The 26,275-nt window shown below is 40.5% G+C and overlaps 1 protein-coding gene across 1 annotated transcript in view; it reads right to left on the bottom strand.

Moving 5' to 3' along the window:
• The window catches only part of MALRD1 (MAM and LDL receptor class A domain containing 1), a 703,831-nt gene that overhangs the window by 308,354 nt on the left and 369,202 nt on the right, over window positions 1–26,275 (bottom strand). The window contains exons 31-32 of the mRNA XM_037837380.1: window positions 18,879–19,124; window positions 17,262–17,419 (exon numbers count right to left, since the gene is read on the bottom strand). Coding sequence (XP_037693308.1) covers window positions 17,262–17,419; window positions 18,879–19,124 — 404 coding nt within the window. The remainder of the gene's footprint in view (window positions 1–17,261; window positions 17,420–18,878; window positions 19,125–26,275) is intronic.

Below are 26,275 nucleotides of genomic sequence, written 5' to 3'. Positions count from 1 at the left end.
AAAGAAAAAAAAAAAGAAGAAAAAAAGAAAACCCCTCCTCAGAGCCAGTCCCCAGCCCCTGAGTTTTGTCAGTCAAGAGCCAAAGTTGGTACCTGGCTTTACGTGCTCCTTTTCTTGGGACACAGCCCTTTTCCAATATTCTAAGTTTGACCAACTCCAAAAGCCTCTGCTTTTATTTATCTATTTATTTTTCCATCAATTCACCTTCTCTCTGCCAGGAGAGAACTCAGGGTCCCTTTCCTGCCTGCTCTGGATTTATCTGTGCTTGTAGCTTATATTCAGTAGTCCAAATTTGTTAATTAAAACCACAATTGGTGCCTCGTTGAGCTACCTTCCCTTGCTCCAAGAAGAGAATGCTTCTTTTTCCCATGGCAGAGTGTTTCAACTTAGCCTGCCATGCCAGTGGGGATGGGGCACCAGCCTCAGCAGGGGCTTTATTTATAGTTCTATGCTGAGATCTCAGCCACTCCACCCATCCAGGTTGCTGTACAATGTGTGCCTGGTCACTGTGTCCCCCAAACAGTTGTTCCAGACTATTTAATAGCTGTTCCTGGCTGTTTACTTCCCTAGAGGACTAACTAAATTACACACACCCCTACACTGCCATCTTGCCCTACCTCCCTGTTCTTTGGGTTTGTTGTTTTTGTTTTTTCTTGAGTTTTGTTTTTTTTCCCCTCAGCATAATTCTCTGGAGACCCACCCCAGTTTTTTCACATATCAATAGTTCATTCACTGTTATTGTTGAGTACTATTCCACTGTATGGATGTAGCACAATTCACCAACCAAAGAACATCTGAGTAGTTTCCAGCTTTTAGCTCTTACAAATAATGCTGCTATGAACATATGTGTACACATTTTCATTGAATGTAAATTTTTACACCTCTGGAAAAAATGTCCAGGAGTGTGATTGCTGGGTCACATAGTTGTTGCTTGTTTAGATTTTTAAGAATCTGCTTTCCAGAGGGTCTGTTCCATCTTAACAGCCAGCAATGGATGAGTGACCTGGCTTGTCCACACCCTCATCAGTATTTGGTATCATCACTAATTTTTTCAGCCATTCTGTAAGTGTGTAGGGGAATCTGATTGCAGATTTAACTTGCATTTCCCTAGTGGTTAAGGACATTGAAACACCCTTTCTTGTGTTTATTGGCCATCTGGGTATCCCTCCTCTTCTGTGAAATATCTCTTCATGTTTTTTGCCAGTTTCATAATTGGATTGTTTGATAAATTGTTTGTTTGTTAATGCCTTTCACTAATGAATGATTTTCATTGCTTGAACATTCCACACATCATTTATCTATTTTTCTGTTGACTGATATTTCGGTTCTCTCCCAATAGGTTTTGCAAACACTTGTGCTCTGACTTTGTTGTTGTTGTTTATGTCTCCTGGGCACACAAGCAATAATTCTCTGGAGAATATACAAAGGAGGAACCTCGCTGATTAACAGGATACGTGCAGCATCAGTTTCACTGACTACTGCCAAAATTATTTTCCAAAATTGCTACAGCAGTTTACACTCCCATCAAGTGCATATAAAATCTGTTGTTGCTTCTTCCACAACCCTGGTGACATATGATACGATCTGCTTAGTTTGTGCTTAACCTTTGGGTATGAAATAACCCTCACGATAGTTCTGATGTGCGTTTTCCTGGTTACTACAGTGGTGGAACAGCTTTTCAGATGTTTATTGGCCATTTGTGTTTTCTCTCTGGTGGACTATTTACATCTTTGCCCATTTGCCTGTGTGTGAGCTATCTGTAGGTGCTCTTTGATTATTTATAGTAGCAATAGGTTATTGTAGTTAAAAGCACAGGTTCTGAAGCTTACATCTTGGGATTTAGTCCAGGCTCATGAAAAGGCAAATTCTAGGATGGGGTGGATCAGAGGAGGGAAGGTTGGTTTCATCTGGTTAAGACAGGATGCACAGCTGTACCTGGGTTTAGAGGCAGAAGGTGGTGACAAGGGTTACTTTTGGAAAACTAAACTCATTATCCAAAATGATATCAATCATGGGCTTATCCTCCTCATATTTAGTGCATCTATATAGAACTGGCCTCTGATAGCAAAATGTGTCATGTCTGTCCCAGCACAGAGCTGCAAAATGAGTCGTGGGCAGCACTCCACCATGCTAATGCTTGTTGTCTGTGAGATGCAGTGATTATTTGAACATTCGTCATGTGAGAGAAGGAGCACAAGGCCTTTTTAATGGAATATGTCAACATAGCTCAATGCCCTAACTTTGCTTTAAGACAAAACATCCTAGTTTTACCTGGGTTTTTATTTGTCATGAATAAATAACCCATCCCATGACAACCTTCTGCTTTTCTAACATTATCTCCTAAACGACAGCCACTCTTAGCTAGGTTATGGGAAGCTGAGCTCTATGCGTAAAGCCTGACAGAGACTTACATGAACCCAAATGACAGCGCATGAGAAGCGCAGGCAGAGAGTTCTTCCATTAGGGGAAGACGGAAACACAATCAACACTACTCATCAAATAAGTGATGGCTCACAGTGTTTTGGATACTACATATTCTAAGAGTCTAATCAACTCTGCACAAAAGAGCAAAATAAAATGGATATTTTACTTTTCTTCCTTTCCCATGCTTACCCTTCCTTAGGGATTTTCAGGAAAAAATTACCTAAAATTTGTTAAATGCTTCATAGATCACAAAGCACATGCTCACTCATCATCACAGCATTTGATGACCCTAGAAACTATTTGCAGCTCACAGTATGAGCATCATTTCACACATGTAAAGGTGTAGACATATAGATGTTAAGTGATTTACCCAAGATCAAGAGCAAAAAGAGGCAAGCCTGGGATTCCGACTGAACCTCTCTCCAGCGACACACCCAGGGATCTCTTTCCACATCGACACCCTGCAGGCTGCGGACAGCATTTTGGGAAATGGGCTGGTACATTTCATAGCGTCTTTTGGCTTCTCTGCCAGAGAGAAGCAACATGTATCCACAGACATGATCAGCCCCTATGTTTAGGGGCAGGCACTACCTGAAAATGGAGTCCGTGCATTAAAAGGATCAAACATGGGATTCCTTGAAAAGCCTCAGTGGAGGCTCAAAACTGAGGCAGGAAAGCAAGGCTGGGAACCAGGGTGGGCTCATGGAGAAAACCCATGGGGAAGAGTTTAATATTTGTGTTTTTTTTTTTCTTGTGAACTACAGAAACAGCCATCTCTAGCTTCTAATTTTGTTTCCCTTCTTATGTTCTAACATAGTAATTAATTCCAATCCTTCCATAAAATCTATGACATGACACAAGACTTCGGTAGGTGATTTTGTCAGGAATCAATGGATGGGGCCAAAGAGAAATACGGCCTCCCTCCCACCACCCCCTTGTGGGAAACAGCAAGTAGCTGGCCAAGCCCGGGGCCCCACATTCCCATCGGGGACCAGAACCATGTAATCAACGGCCGAAAACATCACTGAAAGCTTCAAGAGAAGTATATATTGCTGAGAGGCAGTTTCTAGGTAAGTAACTCAGCAGTGCCCATAAAAATAAACCAAAAATCACTAGAGAACAGTGGCCATGCAAAGGGGGAGAGGAGGTGGCCCTTAGAGTTGAACATAAATTTCCATGAAAGTAGTGATTTTTTTCATATTGCTCCTTCTACATTCTACCATTCTTTTCTACCTTTCTTCACCAAAAGTAGCAAGGAAGTATTCCAAATTGTCTTTCCAAATTCAGTAATGTTAAGAAAACTGAGGCAATGTTGCACATATATGGAAAAGTCCATCAATGCCTCATATCAAATATCAATTATTTGCACAAATTCTACCTTTCACAGACTTGACTTTTTGGGGGGCATCACTATGAAATACCTACTAAATAAAAAGTTAATTATCTTCCTGTATGCATACATATTCCATCAATATCAACAGATAAATTCATAGAAAATTATAAGAGAAAGGAAATACAAAGAATGTTTTCTCCTCTCTGTTCACAGAATTTCATGTTTCAAAGAAATACTCATATATGAGAAGGTACTAATGGATTAACTGATATTATGCCTTGCATAATGATTCTTAAATTCTAGCAATTCACCTTGAAGCAATTAAATGTAACAGAACTTTCCTAAGTGCTGCCTTTTGAAACAAAACAATGGTATCATTAAGAATCTAAATAATTTACATTTGTGTATGCACAAAATACAATATTTACTTTGCCTACCCAATGACTTACATGCTGATTAGAGGTAAACTTTGAAAGACAGAGGAGCCAGCTGGGAAATCTTTCAGAACTGGGCACTCTCATTAATTGGCTCTACTTCACCATCCGGCTTTATCTGCATTAATAAAGTGAACTTTGAAATTTAACAGTGTCTAAGCTACTAAGAAAACAACAACATGTTTTTGTGGATGGAAAGTTTAGAAAGAAAAAAATGGGAGAGTTTCAAAGAAGCAGCATATAGCAGAGACTTCTAAGAAGAAATAGAAGGTGCTACATCTCAGCCAAAACAAATTATCTAGCTCCAAGATAACATTGTGTCCTTAATCATTTTACAAAGAATAAAAGCATTCTTCAAGCAGTGAGATATCTGTTTAAAATTATTTTATGAGTTTTTCCAGATGATGTTTATTGCTACATGAATATACTAGCAATAAATAAAACATAAATGCACTCTAAAATCTCTAAAATCTCTAACTATACATCTGTAAAAATAAAACTGTTCACAATTTCTCCACATCTAAGTAAACATAGTAAATTGCAAAAGCTTCATTCATTCACATCATATTTTGTGCTCAAATGTAGAAACAAGAGGAAAAAGAAAATTTTCCCTCTAATTATGATCATTAATTTTTCCTAATTTATCTTCTACTTAAATATTTTTCACAAGAAAATGCATCACAAGATGGGGGTAGCAAGATGCTTAATTGGTACAGAATTCTGATTTTGATGATGGAAAATTTTTGGTAATGAATGGTGGTGATGGTAGTACAACATCATAAATGTAATTAACAGCACTGAATTATATATTTGAATGTGGCTTAAAGAGGAAATTTTAGGTTGTATATATGTTACTAGAAGAAAAATTAAAAAAAAAAACATAGTACAGTATATAACACATAAACCCTAATGTAAACTATGGACTATGGTTAATGGTTCAATTTTAATATTTTTTGTCAATTGTAACAAATTTATGGCACTAGTGCAAAGTTTACTAATAAGGAAAGCAGTGCTTGGGGGGTGTGCTGGTTTGAAGCTGTTATGTACCCCAGAAAGGCTGTGCTTTCTTAATCTATGCCTGTGGGTGCAGATCTGTTGTGGGTAGGAACTTTTAGTTAGACTACTTCAATTAAAATGTGACCTTCCCAATTCAAGGTGAGTTTAATTCTTTTACTGGAGTCCTTTATGAGAGGATAAACAACAGAAAAAGCTGAGAGAAGCATAAAGAGAAAAAGCCCCTCAAGTCACTGAGAGAGGCCACCGAAGCCAGAAGCTGAAAGCAACGGAACGCAGGAGAGAACCAGCAGACGCTAGCCATGTGACTTCCCATACGACAGAGGTGTCCCAGATGCCAGCAGCCTTTCCTCAGAGAAGGTATCATCCTGTTGATGCCTTAATTTGGATATTTTCATGGCCTTAGAACTGTAAATTTGTAAGCTAATAAATCCCCATGGTAAAAGCCAACCCATTTCTGGTATATTGCATTCCGGCAGCTTTAGTGAATGGGAACAGTGGGGGACGGGTATATGGGAACTGTATTTTCTCCATGACTTTTCTGTAGACCTACAACTTTTCTAATAGAAATAAAAAACCTCACATAACACAAAATTGCCTTCCAAAACTTAGCTTGTATCATGTAATTTGAAGTCTTATTCTCAGCTTTCAAATATATATATATACATATAACTTTTGATTACAAAGAGAAATTAGCTCAAATTCAATGAAGCTAACAAAGTTATTAATTTTGGCTTTTCTGAAAAATAATTTAAATGGAAACCCAGAAAAATTTAAATGCTTCTCCTCTAGACTGAAGAATTTTCTATATTCTCTTATTCAAGAGCCATAGGCCTCTCTAAATTTGGTAAAATTTTATTTGGTGAATGCCCCCCAATGAAGTAAAAAAGATGCAGAATAACTCATTAAAAATATGACCCCTAAAATCCTTAGGGCTTATGAATGGTGATGGAAAGAGATCCATGATTTCACATAAAGACATTATGTGAATTACCCTTCTTTTTAACCTTGAGTCTCAATGTCACTTCAAGTGCTAGCATTCAGAATAATGTGCTCTCTTGCTACCTGAAGGTTAGCATAAAAGAGGCCAAAGCAGCATAAAGTGGGGATCTGCAGGGTGCAAATAGCACACTTTGAATGGAAAATAAAATGCATCAGACTTCATAATCCATAACAAGTTTCCAATGAATCCACCATGGAAATTTCAGTGTAAAGGTCTTGATAAAAATGATTAGATCCATTAACAAATGATGTAATTCATAAAAAGAACTGTGTTTAATCCAAGCTCACTTTAAAAAGCTTTCCTGAAGGAGTAATGTTGACTACAGCCTGGATGTAGGGACTTAAAGCGGCAGCAGGGAGGTGTCATTTTCATACTGAACCTCGAGTCTTTCTGGACTCCACAGGCAATTCCAACTTCAGCTCACAATCAAAATTTGCCCACAAATCTTTCACTTTGTCAATTCCTTTTATTATGTTGATATGTTTTTTTCTGCCTGTTTACACTTAAACTATATCAAGTACTGGGATTGGGAATCTGCTTTTAAATAAAAAAAGGATTTATCACATGCCCGACAATGAGCCATTCATCATGGAGGACACAAACATAAATTGTACCTGAATCCTAAAGTGACAAGTTCCAGGAGGGAGAACATTTAAGCTGGGTTTTGAGATGTTCAGGATTTGGGTATGCCAATGAAGGTGTGTGTGGGTGGGTGGGAGTCCTGGAGAGGTGAGAGGCTGTCCAGATACAGGAAAAGACATGGATAAGAAAAGGCATGGTTAAGAGCTTAGGAGACAAATGTGGATGGACAACATGTGGTTACATTTGCTGGATGAAAAACAACTGCAGGGGAATCGAAGTTTAGCAGTGTGGTAAGTGGGAAAGCCTGCTCTAAGAACCATGTTCCTCAGGAGAGAAAGAGGATCCAGAACACCATGGCAGAGACTGCGGGAGGTAAGTAGAGGTTACGACGTGCATTCTCAACAGGGATAATATTACCCCTGAGGGGGAAGAAATTGGGTCTTGGGCAGGTAAAATCTTAGATATCGCAATGGACTGTGGCCTTCCAAAGCTCAGTGCTACTCAAAAAAATCTTATTCCCTTGTATTTGATTAATCTGGTTGGGTTTTCCTGAGTATCACACAAGCAGCACTGACGTGACATTCTTAGAATTTATATGAAATATATGCAAGATCAGTGTTACAAAAATAGGGCCATGGTTGGAGGACCATCTCTTGGCCAGTTGCTCAATCCTATCATTATACACATGGGGTGGCCAGTGAGTGCCTTGTCAAAGTGAGTTCAATTCTCAGTGATTCTGAGTCTAACTTGGGCCTTGAGAATTAAATAAAAGCAGTTTTATTTTATTACCGAATATTTAATTCTACATTACTAAGTCCACCAATGATTATGTCAGTTGTCAAAAAGAAAATAAAACTGTTGAAAATAACAGAATGCATATCTAGCAGCTAGTTAAGTTAGAAGTTTTTTCCTCATATCAAGCCAAAGTTAAAGTTAAATTTACTAAAAATAATTTTTGAGAATTTAATTTTTTCAACTTTTTTCTCTTGTTCAAAAAAAGTTTCAAATTATTTTTATTACAATGCTATTATTATGGACTTATAGAAATTGCTAATTTGCATTTTTTATTTGATATATTACTATTTATTTAATGTAAATAAATTCCATTAAAAGTTAATAAATAGTTACAAAGTGAAGTTAAAGTCAATTTAAACATAAGATAATAGGTAAGAAACAAGTAAAAATTATGCAAACAATAAAAACAAGCAAAAGCATGTTAAGAAAAAGATTTTTATGGTATCAGGTACAGAAATGTATGCTGTGAAGTATGAAGGATAAAATAAATGCTTATTTTAGTATTATTAATACTACATCTTTAAGTACTACATAGTTGGTAAACTCAGGGGCCACAGAACACATCTTGTATTTCTCTCCCTCTAAGTGTTCCCTCATTTGAAACACCCTCCCTTTTTTCCACCATTCATCCAAATTTGACTTAACTTTTAAGATTTAGCTCAAATTTTTTTTCCTGTAAGCAATTTCCAGCCATAAGTATGGCCATAGCTTTTGAATTCCTGGATTACTAAATGGTTTGTTCTATATAGTTGAGAATTTAATCTTTTCTTCAATAGAAGACGTGTGTTTGCCACCCACTATGGGCCAGCCGCAAAGCTTATGCTGGAGAGAGGACCGTGAACCACCCTGGTTGCTGGAGAACAGAAATGAGTAAACACACAGTCACCATGCAGTGAAGGACCCAGTGGCCCAGGAGCTCACTGCCACTTAATCCGGACCTGCCCATGACCCAGGAGAAGGTCCTGCACCCAGAAGGCAGCACAGGAAGTGTTATGAGGACCCGGTGGTTTTCTGCTGCTTTCTGCAAGCAGTTCAGGCCACTCTGATTATGCTCTGAGGTCCCTGAGAACAGGGGGGATATTTAGTGAAAGCCCACAAAATGTGTGTCTGAAGGCATGACGGCAAGCAAGGGGCAAGAGAGTTGGGACTGAGCTAGAAATTCAGTACTTACCAAGGAAATTGTAGTCCTAAATTATATGGATTTTTAGTTAGAAATTGACAATATACATTAGTGCGTAGCGTAACCTAGGCACCCAGCTTGTCTTTATTTATGTCTTTCACCTAATGCCATCCAGAGTAGTGGAGTCACAGCAGAACTAGCCAAGAAGCTTTGGTTGATGCACCTGATAGATTATTAGAAAATATTCCTGACTTCTTTAGATGTGAAGGGAGAGACACCACAATCTAGGAAATGTAAGTTAAAGCCGAAATATTTATCCTGTGTTAAAATAAGTTCTAAATATTTGTTTTAACTGAAATTTCCCAAAGACAACAAATAGGATTCATTTATTCATCTTTCACAGAGATAGGATGGCTAAGCTTATTGCCACTTCGTTTACTTTGATAATGCATATAAAGCTGAATCATACGGGTTTATAACTAGTCCAACTCTATAATTAGTAAAAACAGATCGTCAATCTTGTAGCAGCATCTGAGTTCTAAGATAGGGATGGAATTCAGATAGAACAATCAGCTCATAGATAGGCAAATCTAATCTATTTTGGATGAAACGTGTTGCAAACTTCACAGAAAATGAACAGAGCATGTGTTAAAAATTAATTGATGAGAACTTGTGAATCCACAAAGAGTTACCACCATATGCTAAAAATTATAACTTTTCAGGCAATGTCCCAGAAAATTGAGGAAAGAAGGAATTCTTTGTCATGACAAATTTGTTTGACATAGTTAAAATGCAAATATTAACAGGAAGTAAGCAAACTTCAACTAGAAATGAACCGGCATGCAGGATTGCTACACAGGGCAGCTCTGAGTTCAACGACTGCAGCTATGAATTTTCTATGGACAAATGAACTGGAACCACGTGAAGCTGTTGGCTTCTTAAACTAGTTGGGCTGCTGGATTGCTTTTCTTCTCTTCCCTCCCCCAGCTCATAAAATAGACAGGAAGTCAATAGCCTTGACTATTTATGACACTTGCAGACACACTCCTGGATCTCCCCCTAAGTTAGGGCACCAGTGGCTGGCCTGCAAGCTGCTGGCTCTAACTGGTGAAGCCTGACGTCTGTTCTGGCTGCAGTAGCTCTTTCTGAGCCCATTTATGCTTGGCCTGCTCTGAACCTGGCTTAGAGAGAACGGTATCTTCAGTGCCTTTGTGTTTCAATCACCAGGAACTGGAGCTGCTTTTTCTATGGATGAAATTCTTACTCCGATGAGGCACCTTGATTTTTCTCATAAAATAGATGTAAACACTGAGTATTTAAGATATATACCCTTATAAAATTAACAATTCTCAAATCTTCTTGAATATAGAATATTTATTTTCAGGAAGGTTGTAACATGCATGGGGAGAAACATGTTTTTGTTTTTACTACTTTCAACCAAAGTTTGGTTTTAACTTCAACTGTGAATACAGGCAAAAAAAAAAAAAAAAAAAAAAAAAAAAAACAGAAGAATTTGTAGTAACTATGATTCACCAATAGAAATAACATATATTCTAACATCCCATTATGATGCAGCAAATATCTCAGAAATACCACTTAAATTTATCGCTCCATTGACACAATGGCAGTCATTTCATCCTCCATCAGAAATCACTTTTGAATATCAATTTACCATGTCATAATTCTGGATTTTTAAAGATATTACCATAGTGATATTAATTTAGTGTTTCCATTGTATGCTAGGCTTTAATTTTATGAATTTAAAAACATTATTCTGAGAAGTAGTTCATAGCCTCCATGAGACTGCCAAAGAGCTCATGACACATGCACACAAGATTAAGAACTCCTGAGCTGGAAAATCCTGCTTTTGGTTTAGAATGTCTCAGTTTTCAACGAGAGAGAAAAATTGATAATGAACAAGTTTGATTATACTAGAAATCTACTCCCCCCCCCCCCAAAAAAAAGAGAGAAGGGCTCTGCATGTATAGAAGTTCACATCAGTTTTAAAGATTTTATTTCAAAAAAAATTAATATTTAATTCATTGTATTTAATTAGTTTTTGTTCTTCTAAAAATTAAACTACATTGTTTCTATTCATTCTTTCCTAATCAACATTAAAATGTAGCTATTAAATACGATTTAAAATGTTTAAATGGTATTAGGTATTATGGAAAATAATTTAGAGTCATACGGTTACTTTACTAGATGTCCACAAGCTAGATTAAACGAACAGACAAACAAACACAGTACTTAAGTTGGTGAACACAAAGAAAGTAGTCACCTCTCCTCTCTAGGATGTGTGGAAAAGGCCTGTGAATTTATTAATAGGTAGAGGTGGAAATCTGTAACTTCTATGAGTTTGGAGCCATGGAAAACTTTGATGGACAGTAATATCTCTGCCCCTGGGCATGAGAATGTTTTAAATTCGAATAGGAGATGTTAATTGTAAAGGTGAAGAGCATGGATTTTGAAATTAGAATTGGCTTGTCATCCTTATTATACCATTTACTATTTATGTGACCTGGGTCTCAATTTCATGGTCTGTAAAACTAGGACCAAATATCTCCCCCATAAATTCGTGTTTGAGGATTAAACAAATTAATGTATATGTAAGTCTTGGCACATTGTACGGTAATCATTCAATGCTCAGAATGTGGTCACGGGAGAAGCAGCAGAAGAGGCAGTGGTAATAGAAATTATAACAGCAGCAGTAGGAGTTTGGGGATCGAATCACACCCCACCGGTGAGCTCAAGTCTTACTCTGTGCTCCTGTGGGTGAGAACCCATTTGCAAAAAGGACCTTCGAAGAGGTTATTATTACGTAAGGTGTGGACTCACTTGTGAATAGCATCTTCAAAGATCCTATTTAAAGGAGGCCAAATTGAATCAGGGTGGACCTTAGTCTACATGGCTGAAGCCCTTATAAGCAAATAAAAGTGGACATAGAAGTAAAAGTCAGAAGAAGCCAGAAGTCTGTGGAAATAAAAGGAGCAGAGGCCAAGAGAGATGGCCAAGTGATGCAGGATGCTGGAATACTGCAGATGCCAGGAGAAAGGATGGCCCTGCTGAACCCCTGATGTTGGACTTCTGACCTCTAAAAATGTGAGACAATAAATCCCTGTTGTTTAAGCCAACAGTGTGTGGTATTTGTCATAGCAACCACGGCAACCAAGACAAATAGTGAAAAGAAGAATGATCTTGGGGTTGACCAGATGACTCCCTGGTAATGCAAATGTCCCTGAGATAAATTAAATTAAGGATTAATATCTTAACAGAAATCATATCCTCTTGACTGAATGGACACAGGTGGCACTGGCTGCTTAACGTACTACTTGGTAGCAGGAGAGGCATGAAACAGGTCAGGGATGTGGGGAAAGAAATGGAAAGTTCAAAAGGAAAATCTTCCTTTGTCAAAAATAGGCCTGGAACAAATCTCACCCAGTTCTCCAGGCTGATAGAAAGAAACACATAATTATATGAAGCAGGGCATTGTTACCTTGTAAACTAATTTAATAAAACTCTGGCCATGTTGACATCCTTAGTGGCTATCACTTGAAATGCAAAGATGACATTTTTCTCTCTTAATTTGGTCAAACTCAACAGTGCAGTATAGCCCAAACTATGCAAATTGAACTGCCAAGGTGCTGAAACAATTCTGGGGGAAAAAAAACAAAAACAACAGTCTGGCACTAAAAGTTTACGTTAATTGAATTACAGTCCAAAATTCACATGAAAATCTTTGAAAAATCAAGATTCTACATCTATAATCTATATTTTCTCTTTATCCATTGTCTCTATTTTCTTAAAATAAAGTAATGAATAAAATGCCAACATCATGCCTAAAATAACATTAGACACACAGCAACTCAGGATATTAAAATATGCCTGAATCTGACTCTGTCTGAGCCACTATAATAGTAGACACCCTGGTATTAGCACTGAGGTTTGAATCTTTGCAGATTAGGAGTATGGATAGCGTGTGTGCAGGGATCGGAATGAGGGGTGGGTAGACAGAGAGGAGCGTGGCTCCCATCTTCATCAGGTGACCGTCACCCACTGCTGGGCTCACTCGTCCTCAGATGGAGGGGCACAGCACAGGCAGAAAACCACTGTCTTCTAAGTAGGCAAAGGAAGCTGGCCTTCATTTGTTGATTTGACATTTCCCAGTGTCTATTAAACAAATTCCGCATTTCCATATTAAATATGCTCTTTAGATAGAATTTCCAGGGAGTCAGGTTTGCTCTCAATTGGAAGTCAGAAGAATTGGATTTGGGTCCTAACATTTTTCCTAAAAGACCATGTGATCTGGGGCAAGAAATGTAACCTCATAATCTTAGTTCCCTCATCTGTAAAATGAATAGTTCAGATTAAAATTGTTTTGAAGCACTCCACCAGCTCTAAAACTCTATGAACTACAAAGCAAGATAAAGCAGTGAACTATTTTAATTCGGGTCTTTCAGCATAAGCAGATTGCGCTAATCAAGAGGGTTCTTCTGAAATCCATTGTTTTCTCCACTCCTGGCTTGAATATACTGTGTTTTCTATTATGACTGTATAAGAGATAGTCTGGAATGCCCTCGATCAAAGGTATTCAAATTCCCTACAGTCATTTCTATTAAAATATCAACAGTTTATTACAGATGGAGTCATTCCAAAACAACACAAGGCTCTCAGATAGCAGGTGTCCCTGCATTTTGTTCAAATGAATAGCTGATAAGGTGCAAAAGCCTTTTGTTACTTCATGGGACTTGACAGGCTTTTACCTATGAAAACAAATTTTCCCACACAAAGTAGATTAAAATTTCTACCCTAAAGCCCTTCTTTGTGTATTCAAATCTACATATAAGTCATTTTTAATTAATCTCACCAGAGAACAAGTGGTTAGAAAAATAGGTAAAATGGTAGAAACAAAATTAAATAAATTTATAAAACAAACTAATTTTTATGTTGTAGAACTCTTATTCTATTCCTTGGGTTCTGGTTTCATTTTTTGTTGTAAATCTTTGGTGATCTGAGAAGCAATGCATTTACATTTAAGGAGAAGTCTAATACTGAATATAAGTGAGATAAAAGGTAGTATATAATTTTAAAAAGTGAATTCTTACTAAGTTCAGAAAAATACACGGCCCAGTTATTTTAACTTAGATTATTAACATCCAACCCTCCTCCATCTTGGTTTCAGAATATCCGAGTTTGAACTCCAGCTCCTCCACCAGCTCGTGATCTTGTATTTATTACTCTAAGTCTCCATTGACTTATCCATAAACGAGAGCACTGGAGTAATAAGACATGTAAACCAGTTCCCATAGGCTGAACCCCACTCACAAAATATTTGGCTTGATCCAAGAAGTTAATGATAACTGATAATCCTTCTACCTGTAAACTGATTCCATAAAATAGTAATTGTATATAAAAAATGTTATTCCTCTTGAAAACATGTAGCTATATCATTTCAACTTTTCAGGTATATTATGCAGTTATAATTAAAGCAAACTTCAAAGGAAAGGAAAGTTTAACAGCGACTTCTCAATTTCTCAATAAATTCTTTTTCTTCTTGTTATTCACTCATTGCCTTGGTTTCAGAGGCAAGGACTACATTTGTTGCCATTATATCTCCTTAATGAAAAGTGGCTCTTATGTGACTAAAAGCTAGAATATAGAAGAAAAGTAGAAAATACCCAATATGTAACAAGATACTGCTCTTCATGAAATGTTTCCTAAGGCAACAGCTTCTCTTTGTTCTGGCAAAGATTTCCCTCAACGTACTCCTTTATTTCAGGAATAGTTTAAGAACCATACATCTCCAGTCGAAGAACTGCTATTAATTTTGGGTTATTTTAATGGCAATTTCATGTAGTGCATATGGGTTTCAGTAAAATAGGATCTCCATTTCATTATTAGAGTCAGTGGGAAAAACCCCCATGAATTTCAGATGTAGAAGAATTCAATTTCTGCTGTCCCTGGCTAGCTATGTAGCCACAGGATGGTGATATTTTTTTTCTGTGAGTCTCTTTCACCCTTGTAGTAAAATGAGGCTGACACTATCTACCCCAGAGGAATTACACAAAATAAGTCGTGCTCAGCAGATAGCAGATGTCAGTAAAGTGCACCCTTAGTGGGCATCACCGTGGTGTAAACGGCAAGCAGGACACCCCATCTGAGCTCCACCGCCGGACAGCCACTGTCCAGGGCCTGAAGCCACTACACTTGACTGCACGGCCACGTTTCAGACTTAGATTATAAAGTCTTCAGATGACACTTCGATGCCATTCATGTCACGCAGAGCGGCTGCTCCGTCTTCCTTCTCGAGGGTCCTCGAGGGAAAACCTTCCTTCCTGCAGCCCTGAACTCAGCCTCTTCCCTAGGAGCTGGGAGGGACACGGGAAGAGGAAAATCCAAGGCTTTGCTCTCATGATATTACAGGCTATTATCTGATGTAGAATATGCACAAATTAACAGCCAATGAGTAGAAATAATTTCTGGAGCCGTAAGGGATGCTCAGAAGGAATATTCATGGTGGGTAAAAGTGGTCATGGAAAATGTTAGAAAAGCAAAGAATCTTCCAGACTGTGTTGGTCTCGGCCTGAAGGGAAAGAGGAAAAACACAGCAGGGGACATTCCTGAGGCACGGATCCAGGTGGAATGCATGGGTACATCTGACAAATTTTAAAAGCTGAAGAATAAAGAAAAAGATAAACAAAAGGCAGACTCGCGCCTACAGTGTGCCGTCTGGTGAGGATGCTTTCAAACCGATGAGCGGGGGAAGTCCAGCAGCTCCCCATGGGGAGCAGCCCAAAGGGGACTGTGTAATGATCAGAAATAGGTCCCCTATTAATTACCATGACTGCAAAATGAATATACACTATACATTGTGAAAGACTTCTCTTCTTAACAATCCATGTGACTAAATAAATAAGAGTAGGTAAGTACTTTAAAAATAAGTGAGTTTTTTTTTTGTACAATAGGAAAAAAAGTCTTCAAAAATGTCTTTACCATAACACAGAGTGAAATAAGCCAGGCAAAAAAAAAGAGATATTGTGTGTTACCACTAATGCAAACTCTATGAAAAATGTAAAATAAATGTTTTATGTTGTAGAATATCGGGGATCTAGAGATAAACAGTAAATAGTGAAGGGGGAACGATAATCTAATAAGAACAGATAACTTATGGAGGGTAAACAATGTTCTGGGAATCCTCAGGAACAACTATGGTTTGTTTATTTTCTTGGGGTACAGTAGGAACATGTTGGAAGCAAAGTAGTTATTTTAGGTTGTTTTTTTTTACTCCTTTGTTTTGTTTTGTTTTAAATGTTGTTTTTCTATTGTTTGTTTTCTAATTTTTTGATAAAGTTAAAAAAATAAAAATAAAAATGCCTGGAAGTTTCCATAGGCATCAGTAGAGCAAGCCGGAGGGGATCTACATGACTTTACTTGGTAGGAAGACTAATATCTGAAAGCAGTTTAATTTCATATTGTATAGTAACATAAAGTTGGTCATGATAATAACAGGAGAGTCAAAATGAGAACACGAGGGATGTGAACCATAAAAACAGAGCCCACAGGTCAGTACCCAGCTGCTCACGTCACTCACTACTAACCACATACTGCGTTTTAGAGTAACAAGCAAATCCCTCCTGCCAAAACTTCACGGATTTTATTTCGGCAAGTTTCCATATTTAAAATATAAGAATAAATCACCGTGGTATCTGCTGCACGTATTTTATCAGGCAGGCTTTCCTGCATCATCACAGAAGAGCCAGAGTTATAAAATCAATTCAGGTCTCAGATAAAACGAGGACGATCAGCCATCAGCGATTCAGACATGGAACTCTTTGATATTAAGACCTGGCTCTCCATCAACACTAGGCACAGGTCAGCGCCCACACAGCTGGCCAGCATGTCTGTCAAGAAAACTTTCTTGGAATTCTCTACTCCCGAAATGAACACACACACTCGCCTCCATCTGATGCTCTTTTAACCCACCAGCGTGTAAAGGTATAGCAGCGAGGGTCATCAATATTAATACAAACTTTGTTATTCCGTTCCCTGCACAGTCACTTTGTTATACTGCATTAAAGCCCTGACAGAAACTTCCAGTTAATCCTCAGCGAGTGTGCACAGCCGAGTCACAGGTGACATCCTTTACTGACCACGGCCACGGTGGCACCGAACTCCACACACACAACCTTGGGAGCAACTCTTGGTGCCCCAGCAATTGCTCCTACAGGAGATCAATCGGACAGCCACTCTTCTCTGATGTACAAATAATCTATGTTTTTTACTGAGAAGGATCTGGAAGGAAATCCGTCTCTAGGAAGAAGAAACTTGCACATCTTCCCTTCAGTGTCATCATAAAAGGAGCCTCTTGGACAGGGCATGGCATCGAGCTCAAAGCCCCTGCCCCGCTTGCCACCCGCAAGCACCTCAACCATGACAGCTGGCCCCTCTAATGAAAGGAAGCCCCCTGACCCGCTTAGCACGACTGTGATAAGCCCCTGGCTGCGGGCTGCCCGCAGTTAGCTCCGCTGATCTCGACCCCGCACACCTGGGACGCACCTTGAGGAGGACACGGATGGAGCCCGTGGCCTTTGCGGAGATGAAGTACCAGAAGCTCAGGGTGCAGGTGGAGCTGGATTCTGGCCATGAGGCGCTCTTCAGGTGGGCTTTTTGTCCCCGAAGGCCCATCGGGGTCGCCTCCAGGTACAGGAAGTGCCCTGGGAGCAAGGACAGGATTCAGATGTGACGGAAATAACCATCAGGGAGTAGGCTAGCTTCTCCATCTTTAATCACATTTCCTATGATCTTAGCTGCCAAAGGCATTTCTGTTTGAAACAAAAAGGAAACCTGATAGTCTTGCCTCTAGCTCATTGACAGAACAAATTCCAGCTGCCTGTGCTTTTCTCAAAATGCCTCCCAGTATGCAGATTAATTGATCTGACAGGATATTTATGCCACCCAATCAACAAGATAGTCAGGGAGATCGTTTAATCGACTCCTCAACCATGCAGTTATTATAAAACAATGCAAAAACTACCTGTGAAATCTAAATAAAGGAATATGGCATGCTTTCAAACTCAGCCTTCTGTTGAACATGTAAATAAAACACCTAAAATTCTAATATACACAGTAAGAAGAAAGCCCTTGAGTTTCATCCTTGTGTGTCCACATGTCCAGAACATCTCGCCCAGGTAGAGTGGTGGAGTGGGGTGTTGGGGTGGGTTGGAGAGCTCCCTCTCGCTGTCTTGGCCAGCCTAGAGCAGTCATCTCTGATCTCTTTACAAGCCCATGGGGTTTCAAGTCTTAGGCATCTTGTACCTATTCTGTAGCATCCAGGATGCAGGGTTCCTTCTCCATGCTGCTAATGCCCCTTTTTCATCCACCAAGAGTCTAGCGTTTAATCTCAGCTACTTCTTATAAAACGAGCCGTGCAGAGCCGTCAGCACGTGTGGCCCCAGGTACATTTGCCCAGCCACTCACAGCCTCCGAGCAGCTTTCCCTTCACGTGCATCATCTCATTTGGTCTCCACAACTCTGTTTGGTACACGGGAAAATTTTATTACCTCCGCTCGACAGATGAGGAATTTGGAAATCTGAAAAGTTAAATGACTCACTAATGATCTAACTAAGTGGCAGAATTCCGGGCTACTGGTGACAGGCACGTGCCCTTTCAGAAAGGTGCCCGATGGCAGGGCAATCATCACCCACCTGTAATCCTCAGAGCAGCGATTGGTTTTAGAGATTGATTACCTCCCTCGTGATGACTTCCCTGCTGTGGGAGGCGGAACCATGTGCCCCCCATGCTGCGGGAGTGAACTCATTTGTAAACGGAACCTTGGAAGATGCTCAGGGCCAACCACACGAGGCTGGGCCTCGACCCAGTACGACTGGGCCCTTACAGGCAGGGAAGTTGTGGACTTTGTGGACGCAACCGTGGAAGACGCAGAGGAGGAGAAGGGGGGCAGAGGACTGCCGCCACGCGCTGCGGGTTCTGGTGAAGGCACGACCGCGCTGGCACTCCGAGGTGGGACACTGTGAGCCCACTGGCTATGGCATTCGCCACTGTGGCCCTGGCAGGCCGAGGCCGTCAGGGTGGACCACGATGTCCTCCCTTCGCCCTCGGGAGGTCGCCGCGATGTGCGTTTTGAGCACGGTCAGTGCGAGCCGGTCACCTACCGTTCCCATTCCCCAGGGTGTGGTCTTCGGGGGGACGGAGGCTCTGGTGGGCGCCGACCCCCAGGACCCAGTCGAAGTTCTCGGCCAGGGAGTTCTGCCAACCACACCAGCCCCTCTCGAAAGTGCAGGAGCCGCCACACTCGTTCTCATCAGTGTCATCTCCGCAGTCATCCACGAAATCACAGCTCTGCTCCAGCCTGTAACACTCGCCGTTCCGACACTCCTGATAACCAAGGGGGCAGTGACCTAAAAAAAATTAACGAAAACAGAAAATGAACAAAAATGGGTGACCCTCCTAACACACTCGCGAGGTCAAAAGGCAGCAGGAGTGGATCCATTGCAGGACTTCATTTCAGGAATTTGGGGCGCCCAACCCCGGGTCTCCCTCCAGGGTCTGTCTGTGGCTGACTCCCAGGGATCATTCCCAAATGAAAAAAATAATACACAGGGAAACAGCATCACATTATTGATCTAAGAGAGTACCCTGGGTCTCCCCAAATGCATCACTCCTTGTAAGCTGTGCTGAAGGATAAAAATGAGGTTGGAAAGCCACAGGGAGGCCTCCCATTTTTCATCCTGAAACAAAATCCCTAGGAGCTCATGTATTAACAGGCATTTGGAAGTGCACTCCATTAGTGTCCATTCACTCCAATATTTAACACACGCCAAGGACGTAAGACACATCCTTAGAAGCAGGGCCATATATACATAAGCAACAACCAACTTCACAAAGTGTTTTTCTCCAGAATGCATATCTATTTGTCATTTGTTTGGAATTTTGGAAGAAATTTTCCTACAAAACAATGACAGAGATTTGTTCAGAAAAGTCTAAGAGAAAGAGCAATGCTTTTGGGGCAAAACAGCTGGGTTTGACCTCTGGTGCCAATACTTATTAGTTTATGTGACTTGGGTCATGCCTATAGTTAATGAGCTTCAATTTCCAAATTTAAAAAAAAAAGGAACAGTAGTAAAATCCTAGAGAGGTTAAGATAATTGAAAAGAATTATATATATATATATATATTCACCAATGCCTAGAATAGCTCCCGGCCCTCAGGAGGTGGTGATCAGTGAATAATTAGTCAAATAAATGAATGAGTAAAATAAGGTGCTTTGGAAATGATACAGCAGTTCATAGGCTCCAATATTATAATAAAACATAGGCACATAGGTAGCAATATATCGGACGGAAAACTTGTGCAGAGAGCCAACCTGGGACACCAGATTCACGTTTCCTCTCTGACACTACCGGATTAGAAATTTTCTTTCTTTCCAATGCTCCCCTCTTCCAGGTGGAGAACTTGACAACACCACATCCTGATTCCATCTAAGGCAGTGGCCCCCAAGGCTAGAGGTGGGGGGTGAAGCCTCAGGGGTTGGGGGGCTGGGAACGCCTGCGGGTAAAATCTCCCACTGAATCTCAACTTCCCGGATCGTTTGCACATTTCAGACCCTAGATGCCCACGAGGGAGCAGGGGAACGAGCACCACTGGGGAGAACAGGGTTTCTGTGCTCCTGGCCTTTCCCAAGCCCTGGGGAGCTGTAAACACTGAAGGTGAACACTGTCCCCAGCCCTTTGTGTGCCGTAAACGGTGCACTTAAAAGAAGCCCCCTTCCCCAGGCGACTTAGGTGGGACTCACAGCACCCTCCCCCAGGCCTCACATCCCCATCTCCCACTATAAAGCCCCCTTCTATTGCAATAGCCCCCTTCCTCTGTTGCACCACGCCCCTCCCTCTATTGCAACAGCCCCTCCCCCTTGCAACAACCCTTTCCAATAAAGTCTCTTCTTACCAAGTCCCAATTTGTTTTTTTATTTGACACCATTTTATGTGCTAAGCTGTCCCCAGCCTGTTGTTCCAAGTGGCCTAATTTAATGGTCTTTCCTCTTGCAAAGCCTTTGAAAAACATTTCAACCGTAACTTCTGATGCTGACAAAACTACCTGGTCTAGGTTAATTGCTCAATTTTCCTTTCATGCACTGTGGGATTAAACTACTTTTATTTCAGTTCCCCATTCAGTTTAGTTTTAGTAGACTGGGGGGAAGAGAAAAGGCCTTTAATGTTTCAATTACAGAATTTAGCTCCAAATCATTGCATCAAAGCGTTTTGGAGCTACACCAAGTGGAGAGCACTGACATTAACCCTCACTTACAGATAAGAAAACTGGGGATTCTGGGTGTTAAATGACATGCTGATTTTTAAAAAGCAGAGATACAATGGGAACCCAGGTCTGTTGTCTTCAGAATTATTATTTTTTTTAATCCATTGGCTTAAAAAGAAGAGCAGAGAATGAGGACCACCATCTCAGGGCACCCCCAAGGCACAGAGAGGGTGGCTCAGCCTCCAGACGCATCATTTCTTGTGGGGTTGCCGAGAACCTGAGAAATACCAGGCCATTTATTTTTATATAAGTTGGCATTTGTACTGATTCTGTCACTTCCAATTGATTTGGGGAATAAAAACGAAACTGGTTCCTAAGATGCTTTTCCCCAAATGATTGAATCAAGCTAAAATCTAATTATTTTAAAGCAAATTTTGATATGCTTCTTTAGGGAAACACATTGGGGATTCCAACATATTTCACAGTCAATATAGCCAATACTTTAGAATAATTATGATTAAGTTTGTACATGTTTTAAAAATAAAAGTTTGGGTAAGTAAAAAAAATACAGTATTTCAAATATTTCCACAAGAACAATTTTGAACAGACAGCCCCCTTCATTAATAGTGAAACTCTCACTGCTATAATGAATTCTACCCATACAACAACACGCAAAAATGACTCTTTGAGAAGCACTCAGGGAAATTATTAACTAATGCCATTTACCTATCTTCGAGTCATTTCCCTGCCTGTGGTTTTGTTCAGAGAAATGAGCCAAGAGTGATGTTTATGCCCTTAAGTGATTCTGCTATTAAAGCTCTCATGAAACTGTGAGGCTTTGATTTCTATGAAAATGTGTTGTTTGTATTAGGCAGTGATCCTCTCAGGGGGCAGACGTGTTTTATAAAAGAGAGTTGTAAAGATTGAGAACCTCCAAACGGATATCTTAGAGACAGAAATGGAGTAAACCTAAGTCCAAACTCGAGGCCTCCCCTCCAGATCCCCCCACTGCAGAGGCCTCCTCGTCTCCTCGCAACAGCCCCATGTGGAGCGTAAGGAGAAGAGCCTGCCTCGGCCACCTGCCCACTGTGTCCCTTAGCCGCTGGCAGCTCTGAGCCACTCCCCCGACTTCCCTCAGGCTCCACATCTGGGTGCCCGGGCCCCTCACAACCTCACACCCCCTGCCTGCGAGCGGCCCCACTCCATTCACCACGGAAACCTGAAGGCAAGCGCCTCTCCTCACCCCTCAAGCTGTCTGAGACCCACTTCTCTTCCCAGAAAGCCCCATCACGGAGCAATAAGGCGCCCCACACTCTCCTGCCGGGAGTGTGACATAGTCAGTCTCAACACCTGAACCCAATGCTGGGGGGGGCCCACCTGGTGTCTGGGACAGCTGAGTCCTCAAATGCTTGCGTTTCATCTCACGACCACATATATGATCTTCAGTGAATGCTGTCGCCTGTCAGCCACCATCAGGACACATCTCACCACCTCTTCCCTGCTACTTTGGTCCAAGCACCATCATTGCAGGTGATTTCTGGTGCCCGCCTACCTGCATCTGCCTCCCCTCCTTGGTTCATTAATCAATAAAGCAACCACATGGATCTTTAAGTGTAAGTTGAATTACATCACTCCTCTGCCCCAACCCCTACAATATCTAAATACTATTTCCCATTACAAGGAACCAGGACTTCCAGGGATAATGGACCGAAATTACAAGGAACCAGGACTTCCAGGGATAATGGGGCCGAAAAAAAGAAAGTTCAACATAAGCCTGGGAATTTTTATTTCATGCCAGAAATTAAGACAGTGCCCCAAATAATAGCATTATGATGCTTATTAAGAGCCATTTTAAAGAGGAACTCACTGGCCAAATCTCAGACAATCTGAACATCAAAATAACTAATGAGAGGAGTTCTGCTCTCAGCTACAAGGGAGCAGAAGGTATGGATCGTTCTGTCATAAACAAGAAGAAAACTAGACAAAAAACATGCAACAACTGACACTGAACAACAGAAAACACAGGGCTGTGATCCTTTAGAGAAGAGAAGAAACAGGTGAGCCCTATGTTTACACCAGATTTCTGCTTGGAGGCGCTTTCTAGAGTGTAGCTCAGAAAAGCCTAGCCCAGCAGAAAACAGGAATTCCACTGAGTTGAGGAGGCAGAGCCTGGGGCAGCTAACATCTGCAAGGCAGAGGCGTGGAGGGAAGGAAGCTATGTAGAAAGAGAGACAGGGAGCCAGAGAAATGCTTAAGCCTTTGGCATCCAACAGTATGAAATGCTTAGGGATAAATTTAACAATATGTGCCAGGCATTCACATCAAAAACAACAAAACATTAATAAGAAAAAATAGAGACCCTACATAGCAGGTTTACGGATCATAAACTCAGTGTTGTTAAGAATTTAATTTTCCCCAAATTTATCCAAAATTTCAATATAATCCAAGTCAAAATTTTAGCAGGAATTTTGATGAAATTTAAAAATGATTCCAAAATATGAATGTAAATGCAAAGTGTCTAGATTAGCTACAAAGTTAGCAGACTTACAGTACCTAATTTCAAGATATACTATAAAGTTACAGTAAGCAAGACAGTAGGGCACTAATTTACGGATAGACAAATTGATCAGTGGCTCAGGATAAATAGTTCACAAATATTTATCACAAGAATATGATCAAATAATTCCCCACAAAGTTTCTGGTGTAATAATCTGTGCCGGTTTGAATGTATTATGTCCCCCAGAAAAAGCCATATTCTTTGGTGCAATCTTGTGGGGCAGACATAATAGTGGGGATTAAGTTGGAACATTTGAATTAGGTTGTTTGCATGGAGATGTGCCCTACCCAACTGTGGAGGATAACTGATGGGATATTTCCGTGGAGGCGTGGCCCCGCCCATTCAGGGTGGGCCTTGATCAGTGGAGCCATATAAACGTGCTGACTCAGAGATGGAACTCAGTGCAGCTGTGAGTGATGTTTTGAAGAGGAGCAAGCTTGCTAGAGAGGAACGTCCTGGGAGAAAGCCCTTTTGAAACCAGAACTTTGGAGCAGACACCAGCCACGTGCCTTCCCAGCTAACAGAGGTTTTCCGGACGCCATTGGCCATCCTCCAGCGAAGGTACCTGATTACTGATGTGTTACCTTGGACACTTTATGGCCTTAAGACTGTAACTGTGTAGCCAAATAAACCCCCTTTTTATAAAAGCCAATCCATCTCTGGTGTTTTGCATTCCGCAGCATTAGCAAACTAGAACAGTATCCAATGAAGAAAGTCTTTTCAACACATGATGCTGAAACAATAGAACATTCAGGTTTGGGGAAAAATGCCTTACTTCATACCATATACCATCCACAAAAAGTAACTTAAATGGATCAGAGACCTAAACATAAAAGCTAAAACCATGAAACTTCCAGAGGAAAATAAGGAAGAAATTTTCATGAACTTGAGTTAGACAAAGAATACCAAGATTGGCTGTGAAAAGAAAGAGCATTTAAAAAAAACTGTAAGTTAGACTTCATCACATGAAAAAAATTGAGAAACACAAATCAAGTGATATTCTACAAAGTAAAAGGCCTCTTCTCTTCGAAGATGTCAAAAAAGACAAAGGAACGCTGGAAAATCATTGTGCATTAAACAAGCCCAAAAAAAAAAAAAAAAAAAAAAAACTAAATGTGCATGGTTCTGGACTGGATCCTGAAAAAGTAAGAAAAAAGTTACATAAAGGACATTATTAAGACAGTTGGTGAAGTTTGAATAAGGCATGTAAATTAGAGAATAATATATGTCAATGTCAATTTCTTGATGCTGAGAATTAATCGTGTACGTGAAGGTCTTGTCTTAGGAACACACCATGAGTTGTTTTGGGGTGACGGGGCATGTTGTCCAAATGGGGTTCACACCCTGGTTACCCCTGGGTCATCTCAGTTAGGGGGGTTGGGAAGGACTTATTACAGGATTGGGGTTTCTTTGGGTTTTCCTGGGGAGAGGCCAGGGAAGTGGAGGAAGTCTACGATTGGGTATCTTAATGAATCTCATCTGGAAAAGGGAGGATGAGAAAAAGGCTGAAGTTTTAGTTGGTCAGAAGCAGTTTTCACTCATATGAGTCAGAATGGAGATCCTTTGGGAGCAGACAATGTTCTTGTTTTGTTTCGGTTTAGACACGATTACAGAGTGATCTTGCTTTTGCCTCGACCCCCTCGGTCGCAGACAGCTTTGCCTGGGGTTGGTGTCCCATGGAGCTGGCAACGTCCATCCAGAGGACGCCAAAGCCAGGTCCAAGTGCCGTAGCCACACGAAGCCCCAGCTCGCAGTGCCAGGCCAGGCCTGGGGTCAGGGCTGCTTTTCCTTTGCTCACTTTTTAATCCTATTTCTGCAGCAAGAGAGTTAGATGGATGGAAATACCTTTTACATGATGTGAGGATAGAAAACAAAAAACCAGTAGGCTGCTGGTTATTTTCTTGGAAATAGTTCAAAAATCGCAGACCAGTTGATACGGGAGATCATAAAACATTTAAATCGCTCCAGATTTGTTATTTTTTAATCTTCTTCATTGCCCTCCTGTAGTCATTTGTGGCAAAAACTTGACAGTAGGAAGTTGCTGTGGATTCTACTCTAATGTTAGCATGAGAGAGGATAATATGAGTGATACACTTTATTCAGTGTATCATGGAAAGAAACACCATAAAATGGGTGGCGGTAGCCTTAGTTGTTGATGAAAAGTAGATGAAGGAATTGGGATTTACTTTAAGAAAGGAAAACATGGAAGGAAGCCTAGTTTTAAAAAAGGGGGGACAATTTAAAAAAACCTGAGGGATAAAAATCATTTTGAATGAATATGAGCCTTAGCTTTGTTAGTGCAAATTTTGTCGTACCGATCAAAATTGAAGAAAATGCTCTTTGAATATTTGAATTGATACTATTTGGAAAGATGAAGATGGAGGCTGCAGTGACAGTATTTGGACCAATATCCAATTTGTTTCTGGTTGAACTGGACCCAGGGCTGACAAGTACTGCCCAGGAGGCAGCTAAACGCAGACACTTGCTTCTGGAAACTGTATCACAGTCGCAAGCCAGTTGGAATCCACGTTTGGACCTGCTCCTCAGAAGCATGAGGGCTTTTCCCCATTAAGTCCTACTGTAAGGTTTGGTTTGTTTTCTTAATATTGAGTTTTAAGAGTTCTTTGTGTATTTTTCATGCAAGTTCTTGGCAAGATACTTTTGTTTTTTGCCAATATTTTCTCTCAGCCTGTGGCTTCTTTTTTTATACTTTTAACACTATCCTTTGGAGAACAGAAG

This window comes from Choloepus didactylus, chromosome 5 (assembly GCF_015220235.1).
Source record: "Choloepus didactylus isolate mChoDid1 chromosome 5, mChoDid1.pri, whole genome shotgun sequence".
Lineage (NCBI taxonomy): Eukaryota > Metazoa > Chordata > Mammalia > Pilosa > Megalonychidae > Choloepus > Choloepus didactylus.
This window is presented reverse-complemented; position numbering and strand designations above follow the sequence as displayed.